At 43.0% G+C, this 26,529-nt stretch overlaps 1 protein-coding gene across 3 annotated transcripts in view; it reads right to left on the bottom strand.

Annotated features, from left to right (window-relative positions):
• The window catches only part of agap1 (ArfGAP with GTPase domain, ankyrin repeat and PH domain 1), a 171,602-nt gene that overhangs the window by 60,662 nt on the left and 84,411 nt on the right, over window positions 1-26,529 (bottom strand). For all 3 annotated transcript variants that reach the window (XM_046049966.1, XM_046049972.1, XM_046049963.1), the window contains 6 exons: window positions 25,377-25,462; window positions 24,087-24,228; window positions 22,826-22,960; window positions 13,083-13,210; window positions 11,545-11,700; window positions 10,953-11,045 (listed from right to left, as the gene is read on the bottom strand). In XM_046049966.1, coding sequence (XP_045905922.1) covers window positions 10,953-11,045; window positions 11,545-11,700; window positions 13,083-13,210; window positions 22,826-22,960; window positions 24,087-24,228; window positions 25,377-25,462 — 740 coding nt within the window. The remainder of the gene's footprint in view (window positions 1-10,952; window positions 11,046-11,544; window positions 11,701-13,082; window positions 13,211-22,825; window positions 22,961-24,086; window positions 24,229-25,376; window positions 25,463-26,529) is intronic.

Here is a 26,529-nt window from a genome sequence, read left to right as displayed (position 1 = left end):
AGAAACCCCAGCAGAAACAGATACAGTGTGCTGGAAGGACCCAGACGTGAGGAAATGCCAGAAGATCGTGCTTCATCCAGCCAGAGTGAACCATCGCCGACCGGCACGCTGTGACCAGTTGGTGATCGTTCCCTCTGGCTGGATGAATTTTACGCGGGATCCATGCACCTTCCACCTTGCTGTTGCACTCGCATGAAATTGCTTGTAGGCTTCTTAGATCACATTGCGTGTAGTAAATAAATGTATTTGCATGTTATCTTCCCATTTCTTTGCACAATAAAACTGAAACATCCCCAATTTGGATATTCATTAAGGCAAAAGTAGTAAATGAACAACAGGCGCTATCTGGCACTTTTGGAAGACGTCACTCTGCGTGCACGCCGTTAGGAGATGAGCTTACGTGTTAATTTGCTGGCGATACCAAGTTTGCACGTGTTTTTACTCACGCAGACCTTTAGTGAATCTGGGCCTTAATATTGTAACAGATGTTTTTTTACCTTCATTAGTCCTTTCAATGGTTTTCTGATCTGATTTCTCTCTTGGAGGACATATTTGTTGACTAAAACTTTGCTCCCACTCTAAAATGTTAAAAGATAAATCCAACAGGTCAACATCTCAAAAACCTGTTGGCAGACTCAAAAACCTGTTGGCAGACTGATGTTCGTGTATCTGACTTAAATTTCTAATATTTCTTAAACGTAAGTTAAGGGATTTTAGAAATGTTTGCTATCTTCTTATGACCTGCGGCTCTTACTTGGCACATGAATCCTAAGCGTTTTTAAAGTTTAATATTAAAATGATCTGTTTAGAGGGAGCCTTGGTGGAGCTCCGAGTGTTTTCTACTTTAAAGGATAATTTCCTTCCATGCGGTACTCGACCTGATGACAGTCACTACAGGGGATGACGGAGGGAAAACAAGTGTGACGTCTGGTGTAAAATATTTAACCACGGCTGAGGCACAAACCAGAAAAACAGCAAAGCAGAGAACAAAAACCCGCCACTAACATCAAAACACACGCACCAACAGACACACAGCAGCATCAGTCTCCATGACAAGGTCGGCGTTGATGAGGCAAGGACAGCGAAGGGCAGGCCCAGGGGAGCAGGACGCAGACCAGATCAAATAAAACACCACAGAAGAAGAGGGGGGTTGAAGAGGAGCTGATTTATCTGATAAGAGTTCTGGGTAATTAATTAGAAACTCAATTATCCAAACCTTACTTCAGCAGTCTCAATTCATTAGTGGATAAAAAACCTCGCCCCTCGCTCGACTCTGACGACCAGAGAGAGACGGGATGTGAAGAAAACACGACTCCTCTTCCTCTGCGAGAGACCCTCAGGTCGCCGCTGGTCGCTTTTTGTCCAGCTTATCATCACACACAACACACCCAAACACACACACACACACACACACGGTGTGAAACAACAAAGCGACCGCAGGGACACTTCCAACGTGCTCGGAGCAACACCCCCGCGCCAAAACAAAAACTGTAGCGAGCGCTCTGCGGAGACCGCCGCGCCGAGGCGTAATGAGCACAATCTAAAAATGCTCTTTGATTGACGCCTGTGTTCCTTGTTTTAATTATTTCTCCAACTAAAAAGGGAGAGACATCCCTCCAACACATCCTCGACCCCACCCTCCCCCCAAAAAATCTCATTTCCAGGGGTTAGTGTGCATGACAAAAATGTCATCATGGCCAAAATGGCTCCGAGCAGTGACAACCTTTCCCAGGGAAATGATATTTTTCCAATCCGGCGGAAGGCGGATCTTGTCACCCTCGTTAAAGCCTTGATAGCAGGTCTTTAATATTCACCGTCTTAATTAGGGCCGCAGTTAATTTCATTAAATTCTTTGGCTGCTAAATGAAGCAGATTATGAGACATCTTTTATTGCGAAGCGTGAAATTACAGCCTGCCCGCTGCCAATGGCGGGGCGAAACTAATGAATTACAGGGTAAATAACACCCGAATTAACCATCCAATTTAACTCCTTACAAAGCGCGCGGCGCCGAGGGGGGACGAGTAGACTTGTCAAAACCACCCTGCCCCGCGCTCGTCTGCAACCCCGCGAGAGGCAATTACAACCACGACACCAATCAGCTCTTTACAGGAAGGAGACGCCGCCGTCAGAAGCCTTCAGACTTCCGCAAGAAGAGAGTCAGACTGTTCGCAGCTGGAGGTCGTCGAGGTGGAGGTCAGCGGCTGTATTAACCGCTCACTGGCTGTTTTCACACCAAGACGGAAATGTCTTCTCCACACAGGAAGCTGATGAGAACATGCCTACTGACGTGTTTTTCAAGAGTTATCTCAAAGTACAGCTTTGTAGGGAAACGACAGAAGCATCACAGAAATACTAGCTAACTAACAACAGTGCAAACCATGTAAGTACAACGTCCCTGGGTTGACTCTGGCTGCATGTCATCTTTCTCACTCTCCTACTGTCAGCTATCAAAAAAAAAAAAAAGACCATATGCCCCCAGAAATATTGACTTTATAATTACATCATTTGGGGCTTCTACCGCTAATTTCATACTTGTGTCCATCATTTCTACCAGCTGTGATAACATCTAACTCACTAAGTCGAGCTGAGTGATCTCACTGAAAAGAAGTTTAAAATTTAAAGGGCAATTCCTAATTTCACAGGCAAACACACAACAACTATGGTAATTACGGGAGGTCAAAGTGTGTGAGCCAACAGAGCCTCCAGGGCAGCTGAGGCTGGTGGACGGACCAATATGGATTCCAGAGCATCTAAACACTCTGTAGATTTTCAGTTTGTTCCACTAATTGCATTCTGATCCTTTATTTTTCCATCTACTCTTTGACTGGACGCTCTATTCCCCATCTCCACCGTGCTTGGCTTTAGTATCACATCATGAGCAGAGCCCGAATGTAGTCCTCAAAGGGGGACAACGGAAACGAAAGCAGAGCCTGTGACCACGGCTAAACATTCATTTGCATTATGAAAAGTTCCCGCAGTGGAAAAGGGACAATGAAAACCAATGAAATGCTTCAGAAGTCTGGTAAAGTGTGTGACAGAGACTGGGCGTAATCATGTAAAGACACTGGTAAGCCTTTAAGGTTCATCTCTAGTTAAAACGCTTCCTCTAATTTGGGTCTCCGAGGAGGAGTTTGACTCTAAGATCACCCCGACTGATTCCCTGACTGGGTGGAAATCCAACAGAGTGGTGAAAGTGAGGAATCCCTTCCTCCTCTCATTATCTATCCGTGAGTTGGCCTTGAGCGAGGTGCTGAGCCCACAAATTGCTCCAGCGGAGCAGCTCAGTGGCCACCAGTGAAAGGTTGTTTGTACTGGGCAGCTCCCAGGTGGGACTCTGTGAAAGTGTAAGAACACCGCCGTGCTCGGTCGACCTTCGCTGAGTAAATAAAGGTTTAGAGGAAAAGAAAACCCTCTCTGGTGTGTCTGCGGTCCCAGCGGCTCGGCTGTTGTATCGGAGGAAATTAATTTGTTAGATTGTTGGTTTTCAAAGCGCCTCGGCCGGCCGCTTGACAGAGACACGAGCGAGCCTCTCCCTCTCTCTCCGGTAATTAGCCGCTAATTAGCGACGTGGAGCAGATGTCGGAGGAGCCCTGCGCCGTCAACAGCCTCTGTAAACAAAGCTGGACGCATCCGCTCACTTCAAGAAAGAAGAAGAAGAGGAGACAACCAATCGGCTGCCGGTGCAGCCAGCGTTTCCTCTGTGGTTTCATGTGGCAGCGGAGCGTCCTAGCAGGAGGTTTCCGCTCCGACTCCACATGTGTTTCCTGTTTTAGATCCTCGAGCAGGTTGCAGAGATAAACGCTGTCCCTCAGAAAGTTAATTATAATAAACCTGTTTATTAAAAACGTTTCACCGGTTTAAGAATGTATCTGTGGTGACTGAGAACGTCATTTTCCCACTCTGTTTGACTGGATTTGAATGCATCGTCCTAGTCTCAAACTAGTGGAGTTGCATCGGTTTAATTAGGAAGTTTAATGATTTAATAACATAACTTTGGATGTCATGAAGTCTGCAGACGGAGGCCGAATAACTTTTTTAGGATCTGTGATTTTTTAGATTTCGCCTCCAGATCACTCTTCGGCCAATTTAGTGTTTTTCTTTTATCGTCTAACAATTTGTTTTACTGGTTGTGAATTTTGAGGGTTTTTTCTTGCTATTATTAATGTCTTTAGTTAGCATAAATATCGGAAATATTAAAATCACACACAGCTCTACGACACCTGAAACCTCCTGATCTTTTCAAATCAAAGGGTTTTTAATTGATTATTTATTTACTTTGATCCATAGATGTTGTTTAATTCATATTAATCCATTTATTCAGCACATTAGTGTGTTTTTAATCACATTTTAATCTTTAGGATCCAGCATTTCTCTTTCTCATACGGCTTCTTCACAAAACAAACATTTTGATATCACACATAAGTACACGTTTTGGACAGAAAATAATAAAGTGTTACGTTTTTTATAATTTCATTAAAGGTGAATCATATCAATAGTCTGCTAACTATTTTAATAACTGATTAAAAGTAATTTTTCAAGCTTCTCCTGTTGTGTGAATTAGCTTTTCTCTGTCTTACTGTGTGTGAAATCTAAATCCTCTCTTTCCGAAATTGTTGGACATTAGTTCTCACGCCGAGATGTGACACATCTGACCTCGTCCCGCCCGCACACACCTGAACACACACCTTTATTATACGAGTGTAACTGTAAATGCATATTTTTGTTTATGTCATGCTCTTTAGCTCCGTATAAATGCTTTTCTGTATATTATATGTCTTTAAATATACAAAACATGTGTGTTTGTGTGGATTTTTAGCGGCTAATTGCCTCAGAGTGGGAGTCCGTCCCATTCTCATTACAGCCAACAGAGTCCAGCATGTCCCGGCCTCGGTGTGTGTGTGTGCGGTTTTAATGAGCGCTCGACTCTCTTAACGAAGGCGTTCTCTCTTTAACAAAAGGCGAACTGAACCGCCGTCACCTGGAGAAGTCAAGAGTTGCACTTAGAGTCGCTCTAATGAGATCAGGACCGGCGACGGGCGAACAAGTGGCTTAAACACACACACGCACACACACACACACACTCACAGGTACAAGAAGAAGAATAAATTGAAGAAGGCAGGAGCAGCGAGAGCCGCCTTCAGGAAGTTAAATCAACAGAAACTCTGGCGGAAGACGACGTCACAGTCCCGCCCACACTGTTTGATTGACAGGTGAGTTGTTGTGTGCAGTGACAAAAAAAGAAATTAAAATTATTTGGACCGTAAAACGAAAACTAGACTGATTTTCAATCTGGTTTTCCTTCACCGTATTATTCAAACTTGTCTTTATTTATAAATATTTTTACACAGTGAGGTTAAAGGAAGCAGAATATTACAAACCCAAAGTGAAGCTTCGGAGCTGTAACCTGATTGCTGTGTTGTAACGAGGAACGTGACGTCGCTAATCTCTCTGGCAGATGTCGGACTCTGTTAGGTCACCGGCCAGGCCGCCGCCTTCCTCCGAGGTCCGGCGGTAATCAGCGGTCAGTTAATGACGGCGGGATGATGATGATGATGATGTTTGTTGTGTTGTTTGTAGAGGATGCACACCAAACCCATAAACCGTCAGGTCAGTTTAAAATTACAGGACTCTCTTAAACACATCCAGTCCAGTTTGGAGAACAATCAGAGCCCAATTTATCCAACGAAAGATCATTTTAGCTCTCTCTCGCTTTGTTTTGTGGTGTTACTTCTGCTGTTCTTAGAGATTTAAGGATTACAACTTGTTTTGTTCATGACTATATATTGAATCACAACAGATTAAAAGAGGACGGTGAGTTTTAGTGAAACCTTAGTCCTGTTCTGGCTTTCTGTTTTTATCAGAAATTACTGCAATATGCCGTTTCTATTTCAAGACATAGACAGAAATAAAGAGAAATTTCTCCTGTATGATTTAAGCCATGTTTGTACAGTAAGAGTCAACAGGTCAAAAACTTTTGACTCTCAAGAGCCACAAGTTATGAGAGGAGGTGAAATCAACAATCGCTGTCAAATTTACTAAGGCTGTAAGGTAATATCTTTATAAATTTGGGCTAAACTGGTCAATATTTCTATAGAAATCTGGTCAAATTTATGTCTATTGGCCTAGCTGATCAATCATTTTTATTTAAATGCAGAATCACCATGCAGCATGGTCCCAATGAAAGAATACACAACCCACAAACAGACAGCAAGCAAATTAACTAATACAATTTAGAAAGAGGAAACCATACTACTTAGCCGTCCTAAAAACATCAAAGGATCTTACTTAATCCTAGAATCACTGGTCAACTCACAGCTACGTGGCTTCCTGGAGGATAATGACTGCAGCAGTCAGGCTTTAGACCTGGTAACAAATAGGTGCTGCGACTGCTGTCACTGTTGACACTGTTGAACTCTTACAGTTTGTTCAAATCAAATCTCTGGTAAAGTTTAAACTGCTGTTGCAGAAGGTTTCAAATCAAGTTCCCAGATTTTCGGTAAAGGTGTCCCTCAAGGATCAATACTAGGCCCACTGTTACTGTACAGAAAGGCCTTTTCCCAGCTGCACAGCTTGTTCTGAACTCTTGTAGCGACACAGAGCTTGTCCCTCCTTTGAAAACAAACAAAAACAACCCAACACACAGTCCAACACACTGTCATCGTTGGATTATAAAGAGATATTATCCTGTACGCTCCTGCTGCTGCCGCCGCTGGACTTGCATGAATTATGCGAGAGAAGCGGTCGGTGTCATGTGTCTTCATCTGTAACGTCTTGCTATCTACATTAGTTAAAACAACATTATTAAATCTGATTATATTCATGTAGAAACATGATAAATATGTTATTACAACCGGGACTAATTTATTGTCTGGGTGATATTGAGACATGAGCTTCCTGTAAATTGATCTGTTACACTGAGAGTAACTTGCATGTTTTCACACACTTGCCCAGTAAAGCTGATTCTAGTACAAGTATTTTATTTATTGGCCTTTTCTCATCATGGTATTTTACTTAATTTCTCTCAGAGTGAAGCCAAAGAAGCACCCGTACAAAACAAACACACGCTCAGTTAGCTGTTGAGACAAAGAAGTCAGCCCTGATTGATTAAGCCTGTGTTAGCGTGTTTTTCTACGCTGTGAGTGCCTGGTCGAGTTCATGATGATAGACAAAAAGGTGACGGAGATAAAGTCGGACCAACGCCTCATTAAAAACAAGTGTGAACACGGTGCTAATGGGAGAAAGTAAAACGGAGTGTAAATGGAGCGTTAATGGGGAAAAGGTAGTTGAACCTTGAACGTGAAGTGCAATCTCTTACAGTCTTTATAAAACACACACACACACACACACTATGAGGGTCTAATTAGGGAGCAGGTCTGCGGTGTGTTGAGCCCGTCGTCCACACTGAGGAGCGGGAAGCAGACGAGGCGAGAGCGACCACAGGGAACCATCAAATCAATTAGCGTCCACTTCCAAAAACAATACAACAAGGAGGGAGCTCGGTGCTCTGCCTCACAGCGCTGCCTCTTCGGCTTTATTCTGCTCTGGACGGGTGTGAGGGGGGGTGTGGTGGGTCTGCCGTGTCATGCCATGCCAGGCTACGTACGTGTCTGGCTTTATTAGCATGGGCTTCATCACATGACTTAAAAAATACGCTTCCGGTGAGCAGGTTTGAGAAGATGAATACGGGAAGATAACCAACATCCTGTTCAACAATTCGTCTGGTTTTTGCCTTAAGTTTCAGATGTTTACTGGGTTACAGTAACATCTCGTGAGTAGATTAATAAATGTAGTCACTGTACAGAAACAAACAAAAATCATATATGAAGCAAACTAAAGAATTAAATGTTCTTCTATATGTTCTTAACCCAAATGAACGCTGAACTCTTTGGATTATCTGAAACATTTATTGTGAAGCTGTGAACAAGGCGGTTTTCCTTAACCTGAAACAAGTGCAAGTTGATTTAAAGCGATGAAATGCAGTTTCATTCAACCTGGGCATCACATTTGTTGTGAGTTTTTGACCTCTTGAAGTGTATTTAGCGACATTCACTCATTCATCTGACATACAGAACTTTCCAGAGTTGGTACAAGCACCACATGCGAGGCTGCTATCAGCGACCGTGTTAAAGTGTACTGGAGGCAGGATGCTTTGACTATGATGAACAGAAACCGGGCCGTGGCTTATCTGAACATGGACTAACACCAACAGACATAATAATAGAAGTGGACGTAGTGTCGCTTCCACTGTTTGACTGTAAGACTACTCACGAAGAAGAAGCATTCATGAAGCGGAAAGCGACGGAGGAAGGAACGGAGAGCTAACAGCAGAACGATGTTTTGCTATTTCAGCCCTAAATACACTTTTGAGAAGTTCTGAGGCGAGGAATCAACTGTGTAGAAGTTTTACCAAAGTTGATGGCAAATCCAAAATGTGCTGAAACGTTTTCGGGGATTAAAAGCTCCACAAGCGCCTGCGAGGCCCACAGAGCCCTCTCGTCCCAGCAGCAGCAACAGCAGAGGAAAGGCCACAACTGTAAGATGGTTTCAATGTTTGTACCTAAACTTATAAGCACTTTGGAAAAATAAACTAAAGAAGTAACGATGAAAAGGGGACTGTTGCTTTATTATTCTAAATAGATTTCACATTGTTAGTGTACACTTGTGGTTATAGTACTTGCTTTTAATGTATTAAATTTTATTTTTTATAATAATTTATTGTCTATAATTCCAAAGCAAAAAGCTTTATTAAACAGATTTAAAGTTAAAACGTACTTGGCAATGAAGTCAGATTGTGAGCTTATTGTTTTGGGTGAAAATAAAGCCTGGCTGTTTTCTTGGAGCAGCCTCTCCATAGTTCTTTGCATTCTTGGTTTTGAGGTCTCAGGGATGATGCCGGCTAAAAGGTAAACCTCGTTCACTTAATGGTAACGTTAGCTAGTTGGGCTGTGTGTTGGAGACCAGTAGGGAAAAAAACAAGCTGAAAACAAAATACTTACTGTAAAAAACTTAACAGCAGACTCTTTGGAGAGTCTTTTTGTACTACTGAGCGCTAAATGAGTAATTTTCTGGACCAAAATATTACAGGTAACATTGAAGTGAAAACACACCGTGAGAAGGTCAGAGCCCCGAGACCAAAACACCGACAGCAAAAACAAGCACACGGCTAGTAAACTGTACACAGTGCAACGATTACGAGTCGCCTCGACTCTAGTGACTTGGTAGCCCCGCCCTAAAGCCTCCCCTGCTTTCTGGTCTATTTTCCTCTAAATCGGACCATATTTTACTAAATGAACATGATGCTGTGTTGAAGAAGACCTGAAACTGAGGTAATAAATCGGCTGAGAAGCAGCCTCATTTGCACACACACCTCCCCCTGCTGGTCGTTAGAAAGAATGCGAGTCTAAGTTACTTCCGCGTTGGCTTCACTTATCAGACCCGGAGGTTCCCGCTTGGTTTCAAGCCTAAAACAGTGCATATTGGGAAGTCAGTGCCGATTCGCAGAACTCGCAGCGGTTCATTCTTTCAACGTTTTGAGTAAAAAGTCAGAAGGAAAGTCTGAAAATAATAAGATTTTAAATGAAATTATTAAACATATATATTTATGTTAGGTTCATGAGAAAAGGTTTGTTGATTCCACTAAATTCCTGTCTGATGTTTCACAGTGCAAGATGAGTTTCCTTGACAAATTCTAATAAATGTGAGATGAAGAGACAATTTCAAAGCAGCAGAAAGTAAAGCCACATTCAAAGTAAACACAGGAGCAAATAAAGAAGCAGAATAAATAAATATTCTTGTATTTGTTAATACTGAATCATAATAAAAGTTTATCAGGCCATCAGATCAGATCCGTGTCTGAAAACTGTTCACTAACATCCTCTTCTGTCCTTAAAAATTAAATAGCATGTTTCAGGTAGGTTCGCTTCTGTCGCTCCAACCTGCACTCAAACCAAAAACCTGGACTCCGCCTGCCGGGCTCCACCGCTGCATTAACACCACAGAAGAAGAAGAAAACGGTGCGTTTGAAGCCTCCGGGAGCTGGAGGGGGATTCTCACACGGCGAGAACAGCGTTCAGCTGCAATTACCGCCCGCTCTGCTGTGACAGCGCGGCGGGCTCTTTTCTTAAACGACGACCCCAAACACAAACAGCAGCAGCACATGCCTCCCCCCTCTCTCTCTCTCTCAGTCTGTCTCCATGTCTCTCGCCCGCTCTCTCCTGGCGAGGCGGCCCCTAATCAGAGATGCGATTTGTTCATTAGGAGATTACAAACGAGGCCGCGGCGACGACACGAGAGGCCGCGATTAGTGCTCGTTAATTGCCTGATTTGCTTGTCGGGAGAAACCCCCGACCCCCCACCCCACTACCCATCTGCCACCTCTCTCACCCCCTCCTCACCCGTCTCCCCTACCGCTGCTCCAACACGAGGGGAGCTTGTGTGCGACAAATTAAGAGCCAATTCAGGTGCTCTGCTCGCCATCGCAGCGGGGAGGTGTGTGTGTAGGCTGTCGAGATGTCGGCCTCTTTCCTCGCCCTCCCCTTCATCCTTCTTCTTCTTTCAGTCCTTTTAAAACGCTGCTGCCAACGCGCCGATCAAAGAGCTCAGGAAGAAAAAGAACCAGAGGAAAGGAAGCGGCTTTGAAAGGGAAAAGAGAGGGATGAAGTGGACGAACAGAGGGAGGGGAGGAGGTGGTGTGAAAGAGAAAAGAGCGACGGAGGGAGTGACAGTGAAATCCCTTCCCTCTCCTTCTCCTAATGATCTGGTTGGAGGACCCTGGAGAGCCCCTTGCTCTAATTGATGTTAAGTGTGTGATTTCACTGTTAATCAAGGCCGAGGCATCAAACACAGAGAGAGAGAGAGAGAGAGAGAGAGAGAGAGAGAGAGAGAGAGAGAGAGAGAGAGAGAGAGAGAGAGAGAGAGAGAGAGAGAGAGAGAGAGAGACAGGAAGTCTCACCTGTTTGATGGGGATGGCTCGCCCGCTGCCGATGCTGTCGGCTCGAGCCTCCAGGCCTTTCTTGTCCTTGTCCGACTCGCTCGCCTTCCTCGACTGCGGACCAGACGAGATAATAACCGTCATTATCAACACTGACACCGAGTCTGACTTCAACATCGCTGCAAAGAACCAACGTGTGGGGCTGACGCTTTAATACGAACCGTCACCTGTTCCTGCTCCAGACAACTGTTCACCTACCTGATTCATCTTGCACGTGTTAAAGGGTAACCAGTATTTTTCAATCTGGAACCTGTAATCCTTGCGGGCAATTGCACAAGTACGTCCACGGAAGTATTTGTTTTGCCGCTGACAGGCTCAGATTGTTTCAGTGTCAGACAACAATTAGGAAAATATCCCCACAGCGAGAGACCTTTATTTAAAGATCTTCACTATATCACCCTTGTCAAATCCACCAGACTCTATAGATAAAAACAGTAATTTTAGCTTTTCTTGTTCTTGAAAATAAAAATGGTCAAAGTTGAAATGTTAAATTAACACATGGAGGAATCGGTTTTGTGTATTACAGAGACTCATTTCTGGAAGAGAGACTCACGGTGAAGAGGTTGGAGCGGCGTTTGGACTGCTTTCGGACGGGCGTTGGCGTGTTGGTGGTCTGCGGCACGTCGATGCGGAGCTCCTTCTGGCTAGTGCTGGGCGTGGACGGCACCGACGACGAGTAGTCGCTCAAACTGCCGCCGCCGTTACTCGTCTGGAAGGACAGAAAGTTACTGATGAGTTTTAACACTTGACCCTGCGTCATACTCTCACAGCTTGCACAAGTTATTGCTGTTAGTATGAAAACATCATGAGATTCTTCCTACATGGCTTATTTGTTAGAAATGTGAATCCTTGTGGAATAAATCTCTTTGTTTGGAATCTGTCTGAATGTACGAGCTTCTGGGCCGGTTGGAGAAAGTTTTCCAGTGTTTGTAATGTGTTGGACGTCTCGTCAGTGTAACAGCAGCCTCCTGAGCGGCCGACACTCGACAGTAATCAGTGCGAGCTAAAGATGCAGCGAGGGCCGTTTTGTGGAGGCGGCGGGAAGATAAACAGGGCTCTCGGGGGACGCTGCTCAGACACGCTGAGCGATGGCTTTTTAATGAGAAATCGATGCAGGATTGAAGGATGAGGATCGAAGAGCTTAACGGCCTGAAGCTCCAGTGGGACAGGGAGGGTCTGTGTGTGCGTTTTCACCGCCACATTTCAGACGCAACCACACCGTATCCAGGTTTTTCACAGCACGCATGAGTCTGTGTGCAGATGTTTGAAGCCGCAATCACAGGTCAATGAATAAAAACGCTTAAAATTGTTTTATTAAGAGTGAAAGCTCTTGGCCTTAGGAGGATGAGTTAGAGCGGTTGGAGTCTGCTCACCCTGACATTCAGTTGAAAGTCCATTTAGTCGCTGTTCTGGAGCTTTCGATCATATTGCATGTTCTTCATCAACACATAAAAGAATCACAGAATTGTAGATGTTCACGTTTCCGTTTTCTTCTGAGCACTTTAAGGACTTTTTTCCCCCCATGTTGGATGAGGCAGACTCCTGCTGATGAAGACCATGTGATATGACCGAAATCTCCAGAACTGCGACTCAATGGACTTTAAAAAGCAGCAGTGTTTGGTCGATCCCTCTGTGTTAAAGTCCGTAACTGAAACTTTACATTAGAGAGCTTCTGTCATTTTTAACGAATTTATAAATAAAAGCCAAAAACTTGTTTGAAACAGTTTTTAGGATCAACAAATAATAATTTAATTAATTAATTAATTAAAGGCACAGCACACTCTTTAAATCTAATTTTACTTTAATTTTAGATCCTTTCACATAATTAATACTGCAAAGCCTTAACTATTGATTATCGACACGTGGAGGAGGTTACACATCCAGTACGTGTTGTGAAAATCTAAATATTCTTCACTGTTTTATTCAGTTGTAGCGTTTTTAAAAATCATTTAGACAAAAAAGACCCAAATAAAGACAGGATGAGGAACAAAGTGTGTCCTGTCAGATGTTTCATGAAGTACAGTAGAACTGCTGATGTGTTCGTCTGGCTGCATTAATACTACAGCAGTTTCTCTCAGAGTGACCTCTGACCTGGCTGATGTGGACGGCTGACACTTGTGTGGCGCAGACGGACGTGTGACTCGGCGAGTTGGGGAGCGACTTGCACGGCCCGATGGACAACTGCTGCTTCTTCCTGGTAGCCACGATCTTCTGGGCGACTGCAACACAAACACATGACAAAGAAACAATAGTCAAGTCAGCTTTATTTATATAGCACATTTAAAAACAACAGGTGTTGACCAAAAGTGCTTTCCAACGAACAAAAGAACGAGTATATACCACCGTGTGTCCAACTACAACGACCAGCTAATAACGACAGCAAAGTTTCAGCTTGACTGTAAAACTTTTCCTGCAGGATGTTTTACAGAAACTCTGCTGTCGTAGTCGAGGTAGTGAAATCTGAAGGGCAGGAGGACATAAATGATTCATTTGCAGCAAAGGACGAAGCAGCAGGTACCAAAAATAAAAGTTTCTACTATCATTTAGCTGTGGATCAGTGGGTAGAGCGGGTGTCCACTACCCAGGTGGTTCGATCCCTGGCTTTCCCAGTCTGTATTGTCCTGGGTGATGAGCAGTTGGCACCTCAGCCTCTATGATAAGACAATTCTTTTTCCACCTCAGCCAACGCGTTTGAGACAACAGTGTTCTTCCAACTTTGTGCTGGTGTTGTTGGATGAAATATTGTGCGGACAATCATGGTGCCCAGACGAAGAATCCTACAGACGTTGCTCTCCACTACTGGACAGCGGCCCCGTGTTTGTTCTTCACAAGCCAACACTTTGGTATGTGACCACATACCTGCAGAACTAACAACATTCCCATCAGCATGTGTTTACTGTAATTAATGTTACATGCTAAACTAAGTTGGTGAACATGGTTTCATTTACATTTATTCATTTAGCCGACGCTTTTATCCAAAGCGACTTACAATTGCTGTATATGTCAGAGGTCGCACGCCACTGGAGCAACGAGGGGTTAAGTGTCTTGCTCAGGGTGGGTCACAGAGGGGGATTGAACCCGGGTCTCTCACACCAAAGGCATGTGTCATCACCACCCCGTGGTAAACAGTGCTAAGCATCGGCATGTTAACATTGCCATTCATTAAAACGGATGTTAGACACTTTAAGAGGTAGAACAAAATGTTAAGACTGTTAAGCAGCACAATGGCTCTCCTTCCTGTCTGGAGATGATCATATGAGTGAATCTTCAAAGTGACCTTGACAGGATGGTTTCTCAGCAGTTTGCAGCTTGTTTTTATAATTTGCATAAAACACGTCCACTTTGCAAGTAACCCAGTCCAGACTAGTATTTAAATTAGAAAAAAACATAATGAGATTATCAGCGCAGTTCAAAAACACTTTAATGCCAAAATACGTCCAGGTTAAAGAGGCTGAATCACATAAACTAATTACCGACTCAACATTTAGTGTCAACTTTTTGTCTTTCGTCTGTTTTTGTTCTAAATGGCTGCATCGGGTTCCTTCTCTCTTGTCGCTGCCCTTGGCTCGGCCCCGTGTCACCTGCAGGTAAATGTTTACGACTGGCTTGTCATTAACGAAGCCGGAGGGGGGGCTTTTAACGAGCCCAATTAAAAGAGTGGCTTCATCAGTGAGAGCGTGAAACAGGCCTGTGTTTATTGGAACAGAGATAATGGAGTCGCTGAAGTCGTAACACTCTCTCTCTCAAACACACCATCGGGCACAACAGTACTTTCTCTCCAAGCTTGGAAGCTTAATTTAATGTAATTATTAATGGGGTCTGGTGAGAGAAGACCGACTGACAGACGCCATGATGCTAGCACGGCTAAAAAGTAAAACCTGGATGTGAAGTTGGGGATCAACCAACAGGACGGAGCCTCTCACATGCATGTCAGTCCCGTACCTGGCAGGCTGTATATTACTTTAAGTGTTAAGAACAGTTATGATAAGGCTGTGCTAAATATTTAAACTGCACGGTTAATTCAATTTAACTTTATGCATCAATCTCGGTTCTGCTCTGAGAAGCTGCCATTTCTTCTAATGGAAACGTCTCCCCTTTGATCAGATTTATGACGGGGCTGCACCACCGGGTGAGGCATAAAGGGGAAGGTGGGGGGCGAGCTGACTCTGCAGTGTTTCACTTTTTTCACTTTAAAGTCAAACGCTGAAGCTGCAGACTGAGCGGTGGTGTGATATCTGAGCAACGTGCAACTAATCTCAATAATCCCGTGTTCTTCCGTTAAATCTTTATTTAACCAGGTCTCATTCAGATTAAAATGCATTTTGTTAAGAGACTTTTATACAAATCAAATTTCTGAAAGTTTGTTTGGAACAAAACTTCAGTAACAGATCTCTGATTGCTGTGTTTTGTTTTATCGCTACATGACCTTTGTTTTCACGATGTTACCTTTGGAAAACACCAAATCTAGCACACTGCGCCATTGGAAAACACCAAATCTAGCACACTGCGCCTTTGGAAAACACCAAATCTAGCACACTGCGCCATTGGAAAACACCAAATCTAGCACACTGCGCCATTGGAAAACACCAAATCTAGCACACTGCGCCATTGGAAAACACCAAATCTAGCACACTGCGCCTTTGGAAAACACCAAATCTAGCACACTGCGCCTTTGGAAAACACCAAATCTAGCACACTGCGCCTTTGGAAAACACCAAATCTAGCACACTGCGCCTTTGGAAAACACCAAATCTAGCACACTGCGCTCATCAGTACAGTGTGTCCTACAGTGTTAGCACACAAACTTACATCACTTTGTTTTACATGCTTAATAAAAATTTTATTTTTCTCTTATTTTAGGACTGCAAAACTGTAAATTGATCTTAATACTTCTTCCGGTAACCTGCATGCATTTTGGTATTTGGATCTTAGAAGCAGCAAAAGTCCTGCCTTAAAAAAAGCACAACTAGAAAGTATCAAATTACTCAATAGGACGCACAATTCTTCAAAATGTCAATCCCAAAAAATGTTCCCCAAAGCCCAAGACGACGCCCTCAAATATGTTGTTTTGTCCTAGACACTGTCTAGATGAGGAAAGAAACCAGAATATATTCACATTTAAGAAGCTGAAATCAGAGAATTTTGACTTTTTTCCTTAAAAATTCCTTAAACTGATTAATTGATTATCAAATAATCAATTAATCAACTAATTGTTGCAGCTCTACTCTTCAACGCAGGGTTCAGATCAGATCCACTTTGCTTTACATGGTAATGTTAAATAAAAACTGTAGCTTTGTCTCCTTTATAAAATAACAGGACGCCCAGTGCACTAAAAGACTCTAAATAAATCAAAATACTTCTTCTAGTAACCTGCGTGCTTTTCAGTATTTAGATATTTTATTGAAGTGAAAGCAGCAAAATAATACACCGTAAAAATACTATGTTACAAGCAAAAGTCCTGCGTTAAAATAAAGTACAACAGAATTAGCAGTATCAAAAGTACTTATTAGGAAGCAGAATGGCTCTACATCATATACCATCTGATAAAATATCAGCTAATCGAATAAAAATGTAAATGTAAAATATTATCCGGTTATTATTACTATAATGTTGTGCCCAGTCTTGGTGGAGCAACATGTAACTGCTGTACTTTATATACGTTATAAGCTGGTCGTGCAACAACATCTCACTTTATGTTTTCTGGGTAAAATCTAAACTTGAAAGGTAACTAAAGCTGTCAGACAAAGACAGTGAAGTGAAGAAGAAATGTAAAGTGGCTTAAAATAGAAAAATACATACAGCAACATAGTACTTGCTCGTAAATGTACTGCTGCGTTTCTGCTGCGTGTCAGGTGTCGACTGTGTGCGCGTGAAGATGTTTCGTCTGTTTATTAGTGTTTTATAGATTGTGATTTAATGTGTTTCACATTTGCTGCTGTGTATTTCTTTACACGCTGGATGTGATTTTAAGTGTATGAACATTTCTGAGTGACTGTGTGTGTGTGTGAGTGAGTGTGTGGTCATCTCAGCTCGTTAGCGTGCGCTAACGAAGCGGCCTGCATCTGCACCGTGACATGGATTAGAAAGAAGAAGAGCAGAGTGTGTGTGTGTGTGTTGGAGGGGTTCATGTCGGTGTAATTAGGCTAATTAAATTAGCGCGCTGATGGACGAGGGAGCACAGCGCTGTCACCCTCCCTCCTCCTCCTCCTCGTGCCTCCATCCCTCACACAGAGGTCACTCCCCCCGACTGGACCAGGCTTCACTTCCCATTACAGTAAATTACATGTTACACACACACACACACAGCCTTAAACAAAGAAAATGGGTGAAATAGAAAAAGATAGAAACACATTCAACCTCCTGATTTTCCTCAGCTTGTCTCCATTGTTTGCTTTTCATGAGGTTGATGTTGTTGCTGATGTGTATTCGGGGGTTCTGGGTCACATGATTAAGCTTTTGGTCTCACATTGGTTTTTTATTACCATAAATAGACATTTTTTGGGAGGACATGTTGAGCATTTAAAAAACTCTACTACATCAGCAAATTACAGTAGAGCTGAATCGATTTGGCAATTAAGTGATTAGCAGAACAACTGAAAATTAATCTACAACAATTCTGACGCTTTAATTGATGTTTCATGTGTTTTACTTAAGTTAAAATAGGATAAAATCAACTAGTTACAGCCTCTTAAATGTGAATATTGTCTGTTTTTTTAGTGCTTTAAGCCACAGTGATTATTTTCTAACATTAAATGTATTATACAGACCAAATGATTCATTTATTAATCTTGAAAATAATCATCAGATTGCACGATAATGACTGAATATCAGCCCTACAGTATGTTTTGTACCCTTGAAGACTGAAAGGTCCAGGTTTTATGCTGCAGAGTGACGGTGATGATCAGTCAGGTGAAGTACGGCTCAGCTTTTACTCAAAATGTGGATCAAAACGCGAATTTTATTTACGGTTGCCGAGTATTTTAAACAGAAGGAACGACAGGACAAACACACAAAGGCTCGTAACACAACCACAAAGGTGTTCAGTAATTAACTCACACACACTTCATGCAATCGGTTTGCTCGTTACACAAACACACACTTAAAAAAAAACAAAAAAACCCATCATCAGTCTCTTTAAATCGACGACGGGCTGCTCTGAAACGCCGCAGGGAAAGACACGACATCGCCTCCGCCTCCTCCTCCTCTTCCTCACCCCTTCTCCCACAAACACAAAAATTGTCACGACGTCGAGCAGGCCAATTATTTTTTTAACACTAAATGTTGTGGTCACTCAGGCAACTTCCTCCTCTCCCTCTCTCTCCCTCATTGTGCAGCCGCTGTTAGTCATCAAAACCTTTATTACATTTACGAAGCTCGCCACACACACACACACACACACACACACACAAACCAATCATGTCAAATTAGTGCAAATCAGCGTTTCTTCACCGGGAGCCTCTGCTTGTCGTTGTGACGATCCGGCCGATTATGAAGCAGAATATGAGCGCTGTAATTAAAGCCCCGCCCCCCCCGGACGACCAGCTCGACCCGCCGCGATCAATGCAGACTCCAAATGAAGCGAAGGTCACGGAAATATGCGTGTGAGATCAATACACACACACACATTCCCTCATAAATTGTGATTTTATTCATGGTCGACGGACACCGAGGATGTTTGCCAATGTCCTTTGAATCAGAGCGGTTAGTCAGAAAGTGTCAGCAGGAGGAGAAAGAGCGAAGAAGTGAAACAACGAGAGACGAAAACAAATAAGATCAAGAATCTATTAGTAATATACATAAATAATATGTATCTGTGTGAGCAACTGCTTCAACGTGTTCAATACTGCAGGTCGAACTGCTTTACTGGTTGAATTTCACTGACTTTGACTGATCTTAGCTGTGAAATGAGAAAATTAAAACAAAAACTAGTTTTAATAAGTATATTAATTTTTTTAAACGTGGAAGAATCAATCGGATCGTGTGTAACAAAAAATATTACTGAGGACGTGACCTTTGTGTCTTTGATAGCCGCTACTCAAGAAGTACAATTTGATAATTTGAAAGTATAAACAGTATAAATAAAATCTGATGAATGCCATGATTGAAAGATCAGTGCGAGCTTATTTATTTACACCAAATTTCTAAATATATTCAGGCTAAAAGATGTAAAGACAAAGTAATTTAAAGACTTACTACATATTAATATTTATGTTTATTAACTTTAAAGCGTGTTTAATACTTGAGGACATTTTATATTCAAGGCATATTAATGTGTCTCCATCTGTAAATGAACTTTAACTACTGATTACTTTGTTAATGTTTTGTTACTTGAGCTTTTGTAAATCCAGGTATGCAGTCACACAGGTGAGTTTAGTTCCTGTTTATATCCACGACAAACGTTTCTACATAAATTCTGTTCAAATTCAGTGACTCTGCAGCTCTGATGTGTGTCTGTGTGTCTGTGTGTGTGTGTGTGTGTGTGTGTGTGTGTGTGTGATGATGCGATGCTTCTGACCAATTAGAAGAAGGCGAATGTTTTAAGTGGCTGAAGGCCGAGAGCCGAGCGGCGTCATTACTGAAGTCCTCGCCGCAAATTAAGGTCACGCTAAGAAGTAATTAAAGAGAGAGAGAGTGTACATGTGTGTGTGTGTGTGTGTGTGTGAAAACCCCACACACACAAAAAAAAAGTGTAGTTACAGTAACACACACTCCCAGAAATACATCTTTACATCTGAAATAGCATACAAACCTTTTAACAACACACACACATTATGTGGATACACATGTCACACGCAAACAAAAGAACACACACACAGAGAGACACACACCCAGAAAACTGAAATAATAAAACGCACACACGCACAAAGCTGCAGGCTGCTGTCATGTTTCGTCCGTTGACTGAAAACATTAAACTCATCGTTCTGCTGGATGATTAAGAAACTGATTAATTTGGGGAAATGACGAGAAAAATACGAGGAGACAGTGTCAGACGCACACACTAACGCACACGGTGGAATAATTAAGAAGATAATAAGGCAGCGTTTAGTGTGGAAAGCTTCCTCCTGGGCCGAGAGAGCAGGGGAACACACACAGTTTATGATCTACTGCCAGAAACTGCCTTCGTTCACGTTCCCAGGATTTTCAGCTCTTCTTCTGTGGTTTCCCCTGACGCTCTTCTTCTTCTTCTCGCACCATATTAGTGTACTGTAAGAATTCAGAGATGTTTCACGGAAAGTGATCGAGTGTTTGTGACTGATCGGCGTCCTTCAGAGGGCGGCGTCTCTGTTCCTGCACTGCCCCCCTCAGGACAAACACAGCAATGACAGCTGAGAAGTGAAGCTGGTTCAGAGGCTGCAGGGTTTTCTTCCGTGTGTTTTGACCAGAAGAACCAGGGACTGTGTTGAGTTCCTACCCAGGTACTACAGGTCCATCAGCAGCGCTCAAACTCTTTTGACGTTTCTCAACTTCTGGACAATAGTGTGACAGAAACCAAACATGCTCAGTGTAGTTTCACACTAAAGCAGAAAAAAGAGCCAGAAAACAGAACGAGGATCGTCGCATCTTGTCTTTCCATTGCCGTGTGTTGTTTACAAAACCAACAAACTAATTTTAAGTTGCAAAATCAGGCGTTAAACTCTCAAAATCAGGCGTTAAGTGTCAAAATCAGGCATTAAACTCTCAAAATCAGGCGTTAAGTGTCAAAATCAGGCATTAAACTCTCAAAATCAGGCGTTAAGTGTCAAAATCAGGCATTAAACTCTCAAAATCAGGCGTTAATTGTCAAAATCAGGCATTAAACTCTCAAAATCAGGCGTTAAGTGTCAAAATCACACGTAAGGCTCTTAAAATAAGGCATTAGGCTCTTAAAATAAGGCATTAGGCTCTTAAAATAAGGCATTAAACTCTCAAAATCAGGCGTTAAGTGTCAACATCACACGTAAGGCTCTTAAAATAAGGCATTAAACTCTCAAAATCAGGCGTTAAGTGTCAACATCACACGTAAGGCTCTTAAAATAAGGCATTAAACTCTCAAAATCAGGCGTTAAGTGTCAACATCACACGTAAGGCTCTTAAAATAAGGCATTAAACTCTCAAAATCAGGCGTTAAGTGTCAACATCACACGTAAGGCTCTTAAAATAAGGCATTAAACTCTCAAAATCAGGCGTTAAGTGTCAACATCACACGTAAGGCTCTTAAAATAAGGCATTAAACTCTCAAAATCAGGCGTTAAGTGTCAACATCACACGTAAGGCTCTTAAAATAAGGCATTAGGTAACTCTCAAAATCAGGTGTTAAGTGTCAAAATCAGGCGTATCAGTCGAGCAAATTCTTAACTTTTCTTAACTAATTTATCTGCTGCAGAACTATGGAAACAGAGCACTTCACTGACCTAACTATGTGTATTTTATTACTTTGGTCTGGTTTCCACTTTAATTTAGCAAAGACAACATTTTAAAGTCGGCACAGATTTACTGCTTGATCCCTAAATCTGTTATGATGTTGCCTGTTTTGTCAAAGTCGAACACTTCAAAGCTCATCGAAGGTAAAAAAACAAGCCTTGACCACCGGTTTCAGCAGCAGACTGACCTGCTGAATGTAAAACTCAGGTGGATGCAGACAAAGCCAGAGGCCGGCAGACTCGCTGCAGCTCTGCTAATTAACCGCAGAGTCCATGTCATCTATTTCTCTCTAATTACAGCCGTTAACCCTGCGCCTGCCGACCGGCCGCTTCATTAACTTCTCCGCTGCCTCTCTCTCTTATTAATGTGCTCTCAAAATGTAAAACATGAGCCGCAGGGTTTTGCTATTTGCAAAGATACTTCGGTGCAATAATAGAAAATACTTTTCCCCCCCGAACCTCGTCAAGATAAAAGGACCCGCCGGGGCTCCGACCCTTAGTCACGAATCTCAGTGTTTGTTTTAGCTCATCAACAACTCGTTTGTATGTCGAGATCACAATTTTAAAGAGTGCAGACGTAATTATAACATCAGTTTTCGGACAGGTGGTAGTTGTCGAGTGTGAAGAAAAGACAGCTTGTGAACAGAAGCGCTGGATTCTCCTGTTTACATTTAAAAACGTCATATCGTCACTTTAAAAGCTCCGAATCCGTTGAGAGCGTCAGTCAGATATCAAAATATCATCAGACAATGTTTCACAGCAGTTTGTCATTATCACAAGAAGTGTGTAAATAAATATAACTTTTGAATGTAAGAAATTACTGCAATTTAAATCCGGAAAAAAAGGAAACTAGAGCCTTTTCTTCAAACAGATCAGCCCTGCAGATAGCTGAGGTTTAAGATGGCGTCGGCCACGTTACAGAGCGCAGGAGCGGACTGAAGAGATGATCTAAACTCTCGTCCTGATAAATGAACCCCAGGAGGTCGAGTTCCCTCCGGATCAAACCCGCTCTGAGCATCTTCCCTGTAAACGTAGTAAAGAACAAAATGTTGAAGGTCAGAAGGTCAGTCTGTTAGACCAGGCCTAAAAAAAGTCCTGACAATATGGCCGCCGTGTCCCGGTCAGTCAGGACCTTGAAGACTCCGGACACTCCTCCTCCTCCTCGTCTTCTTCCTCCTCCTCCTCCTCCTCCTCCTATAATGTCCGATTCTTTTATTAATCCCGTCGGGGAATCGTCTCTGTTGCGAGCTCTCTGTCCTCCCTGCCTTCCTTCCCTCGCTATGATAAAACTTAATTGCTGTTCGGTTTGAGCCAAATAGCTGAGCGGGTCCATTTAATTCTTAATTGGCGTGTGATTAAGCGGCCGAATGGCTCTGGCCGGGGCGTTTGACCTTCCCAGAGGACTGGACTCGAACACATAGACACAGTTCTTACCGTCCTGGAAGACCCGCTCCACGTTGAGGCCGTAGGTGGCGCAGGTTTCGTAGTAGGTGCAGCGTTTGAGGTCGTTGGAGAGCTTTCTGGCTCGGCTGTCGTCGATCACCCTCGGGTTGGCTGAGCTGATGGCGTCTGGGAGGGAAAATGACAACAAGGTTCAAAGTCTTTCACTACAAAAAATAAATTGCGACCAGCTTTTCTCCAGCAAGTCCTGTCTGCTCCATCAAACTGTGGTTTCAAATCCAAGCACAAACTCTTCAACCTTACTTTACTGTTGCTTCCAGCACTGTAACAGAGTGGTGTAAAAGATCTACCCTTAATTATATCTGATTAAAGCTGCAACACTGGAACCTTCTGGGCTTCGTTCTCTTCAGGTTGTTTATTCTTTGACTAAACCTCTTCAGTATCCTGCTTTAAATGATGACAAACGTGAGAGGAAGAACAAGAGAACATTGTTCAGAGATGATGCTGTGGCGCCCTCTGCTGTTAAAATGTGTGCTTGTGCAGATGATTCCCCACTCTCTGGTGTGTGGCCCTCCGGGGACACACATAGGGTTTATTTATAGGGTCCTCCAGAAACACGTGGAATAGCCTGATGACGAGTTAAAGTCCAAACTGTTCTAGACAAAGACAATACGAGCAGTTCTTTCTCTTTACTTTGTGTGTGTGATTGCTCTGAACTGTCTTTATTAATCATGTTACAAAGAGTACGGTCTATATAAATAAAGTTGAGATAATTTGAAGGTCGGGCAGAGAGGTCGGGCAGAGAGGTCGGGCAGAGCCACTTGGATCAGTCTAACCTGAGCTGCCGCCTTGCTTTGTTTTAATGTCATGTGACAAGGTGATATAACAAGTATTTTATATTTTAAGCTATATTTGATGTATTATTGTCCCTCCACCTCCATATTTTTGGTATTAAATATAACTGTGGGCGGGCTGGTATCTGTCTTTAAACAGATCCGACTGGGAACAAGAGGTTTTCTACTTAAATAACTTTCAAACAGGTGGCGTTTTTCTTCATTTAATTTAATTGCAGCCTCCACCGGACGTAGAATCAGGTTTCTGTGTCCCAAATGTGATTGAAACCAGGATACAAGTGAACACGTAAACATCTTAATCAACGCAGTGAACATCTGAGAGAAAGTAGTAGAGTTTCTCTGTAATGATGCAAAGACGCCACTGGGCGGCAGCAACGCCTCAGAAAACCACGGTTTGACCACAGAAGCAGAGAGTGTGTAATTCTGTGTGTGTTTCAGACCTTGCGTGCCGACCAGGACCAGCGGCAGGTCGGCGGTGTTCCTGTAGTTGGCGAGGCGGCTGAAGTAGTGATAAACGGTCTGGAAGCTGATCTCATCCTCCAGACTGAAGACGAAGATCACGGCGTCGACCCACAACGCAAACTGACAGACAGGGAAATAACTTTGTTAACGATCATTTTAAAGAAATGAAATGTCTCTTCAGTAGGACCCAACCGGGCTCGCAGCCTCAGACAGGAAGTCAGCCAGTGTTACCGAAGCACGTTAACAGGGAGGAGGAGACGGGAGCAGGGAGAAAACAGGTGAATTATTCATATTCAGTTTTCTGTCTAGACTCGCTCACATTAAAACCTCTGTGTGGTCAGTTTGCACGCCACCGAAATAAAAAGCTGACCCAGATTCATCCTGGAGGGACTCACGCAGCCCAGAATCTCTGCTTCTCAGGAATCAGAGAGAGAGAGGTTTACACAGAAGGTATACAAAAATATATTTTTATTGAGGAGGTTCCAGGGGCCCCAGCCGAAAGGGGAAACATTTATTCTCACTATAATTCCACCCATAAGTAACGCAGTAACAGAAGGTTCGGCTATTTTGGTGAAACACAGGTTGCCATCTTTAATAAATAAATAAATAATCTAAAAGCAGGAATCATGTCAGATAATATCAGATATCAGGGACTCTGGGACAAATTCTTATGAAACGGGGGGCTAATTTGCGTCCATTTAAGGGAAGAAGAACAGCGTGAGGATTTAAGAAAAGAGGAACATCTTTCTCTCCCTCCCAGTTACTTCCCTAAACAATATAACCTCTCTCAAAATCACAACTGAAGCATAATGTGTCAGTGAACCTCATTCAAATAACACCTAAAGAAACTTGCTGAGTTTAAACGTCCTTTTGTGTTTTTTATTTATATAACGCAGGGATGTCTACCACCCGACTGTAGTCCCCTCCTCAACGTAGGAAAATGTGCCTTCCTCCGTCACCTCTCACAAAACGCATGCTGGGAAAAAGTCCAGCTCCCAAGAAAACAAATAACCTGAATAAGAAGATTTACGTTCTCTCGAAGCTGTTTAACACATTCATGAAGAATTCAACAGTCAAATCCTCTTCATCAGGACTGTGTAGCTGTGGTTTGATATAAACTCTTTTAGTTGATATAACAAGTGAGCGTCGTGAGCACAAAAAGACAGGAGACATAGACCTGTGTCTCTGCTGACAGGACATCTACAGATTTAACTGAGTACGGCTCAACTTTCTGCAGGTTCAAGTCAAAGCCTGGGTGCAGTACTCACCTGAGCCTCCGGGGGGCCCCCTTCATCCCTGATGAGCAGCAGGTGACTCTGACCGTCGACCACGATCTCCTTCTTAAAGCGTCCGCCTGCGGGAAACAACAGCAGCCGTCAGAGAGAAGAACTGGCTCCGAGAGCCGACGTCTATCTGACCTACGGGTTCACAGAGGGGGGGTGGGGGAGCAGATCGACGGCTCCGCAGTGATCGATGGATTTATCGACTGATTGGTTTGGTGAAAGATGATCGGGGCTAAATGGGAGGAGAGTGATTATTTACGACGATCAAAATGAAACATTATGATTGGAAAACATGTCATTGTTTGGTGGTTGAATGTGAGGAATGAAGCTCTGCAGGTGAACCACCGTTCTTTGAATTCTTCCCAACGTGTGACGTCTGGTTTTGACCTTTAACTTTGACTCCGCTACAAGGTTCAAACGTTCTACTTCCTGTCTGTCCTTCTGCTCTTCCTCGCCTTTCTTTCGCTCCGTTTTTAGCCGAGCGCCGTCAGCTGAGAGACTGTAAAAATGTATCATGTCTAATCTTAGGCTCTATAAATAAAAAGTACTTGAGTGTTATTATTATTTTAAAGATGATTTGTTTTTTGGGGGGGGCGTTTTCGTGCCCGACTTTAAACCGGCGAGTACAGGAAGTCTGGACGTGTGTTCCCCTGAGAAGATTTAAAGACGAACATCTTGAGGTTTAACTCTTCAGCGCAGCGCTCGGGTCCGACGTGATTCTTTCCCACGACTCATTTTCATTTTAGGCTCATGGGAATATTGTCGAGAAGCTCCGGGCTTGACCTTTGACCCCAGTGCCTTTGGCTGAACTTTACGTTCAGGGCCGAGCTGATGAGGAGACCGCAGTGCGCTGCTCATTCCTGTTTTATTCTTTTACAGCTATTTATCCATCTACTGTTTTAATGCAGTCTGTTATCATCAGTTTTACTGCATTAAAATCTGCACTGCTGCTGAAACAATCTCTTATTGTCAGACAACACGGATCTGAACTGCAACTTGTTTTTGAAAAGAAACTTATTGTGATTGTCGTGGTTACCTCAAACACTTTTCACACAAATCTGAAACTTTCCGTCTCGCTCTGCAGACGTTCATCAAAGTCAGCAGGCTGAAACCTTCATTCTCAGGTGTCCTTTAAGTG

Source organism: Micropterus dolomieu, linkage group LG01 (assembly GCF_021292245.1).
Source record: "Micropterus dolomieu isolate WLL.071019.BEF.003 ecotype Adirondacks linkage group LG01, ASM2129224v1, whole genome shotgun sequence".
NCBI lineage: Eukaryota > Metazoa > Chordata > Actinopteri > Centrarchiformes > Centrarchidae > Micropterus > Micropterus dolomieu.
This window is presented reverse-complemented; position numbering and strand designations above follow the sequence as displayed.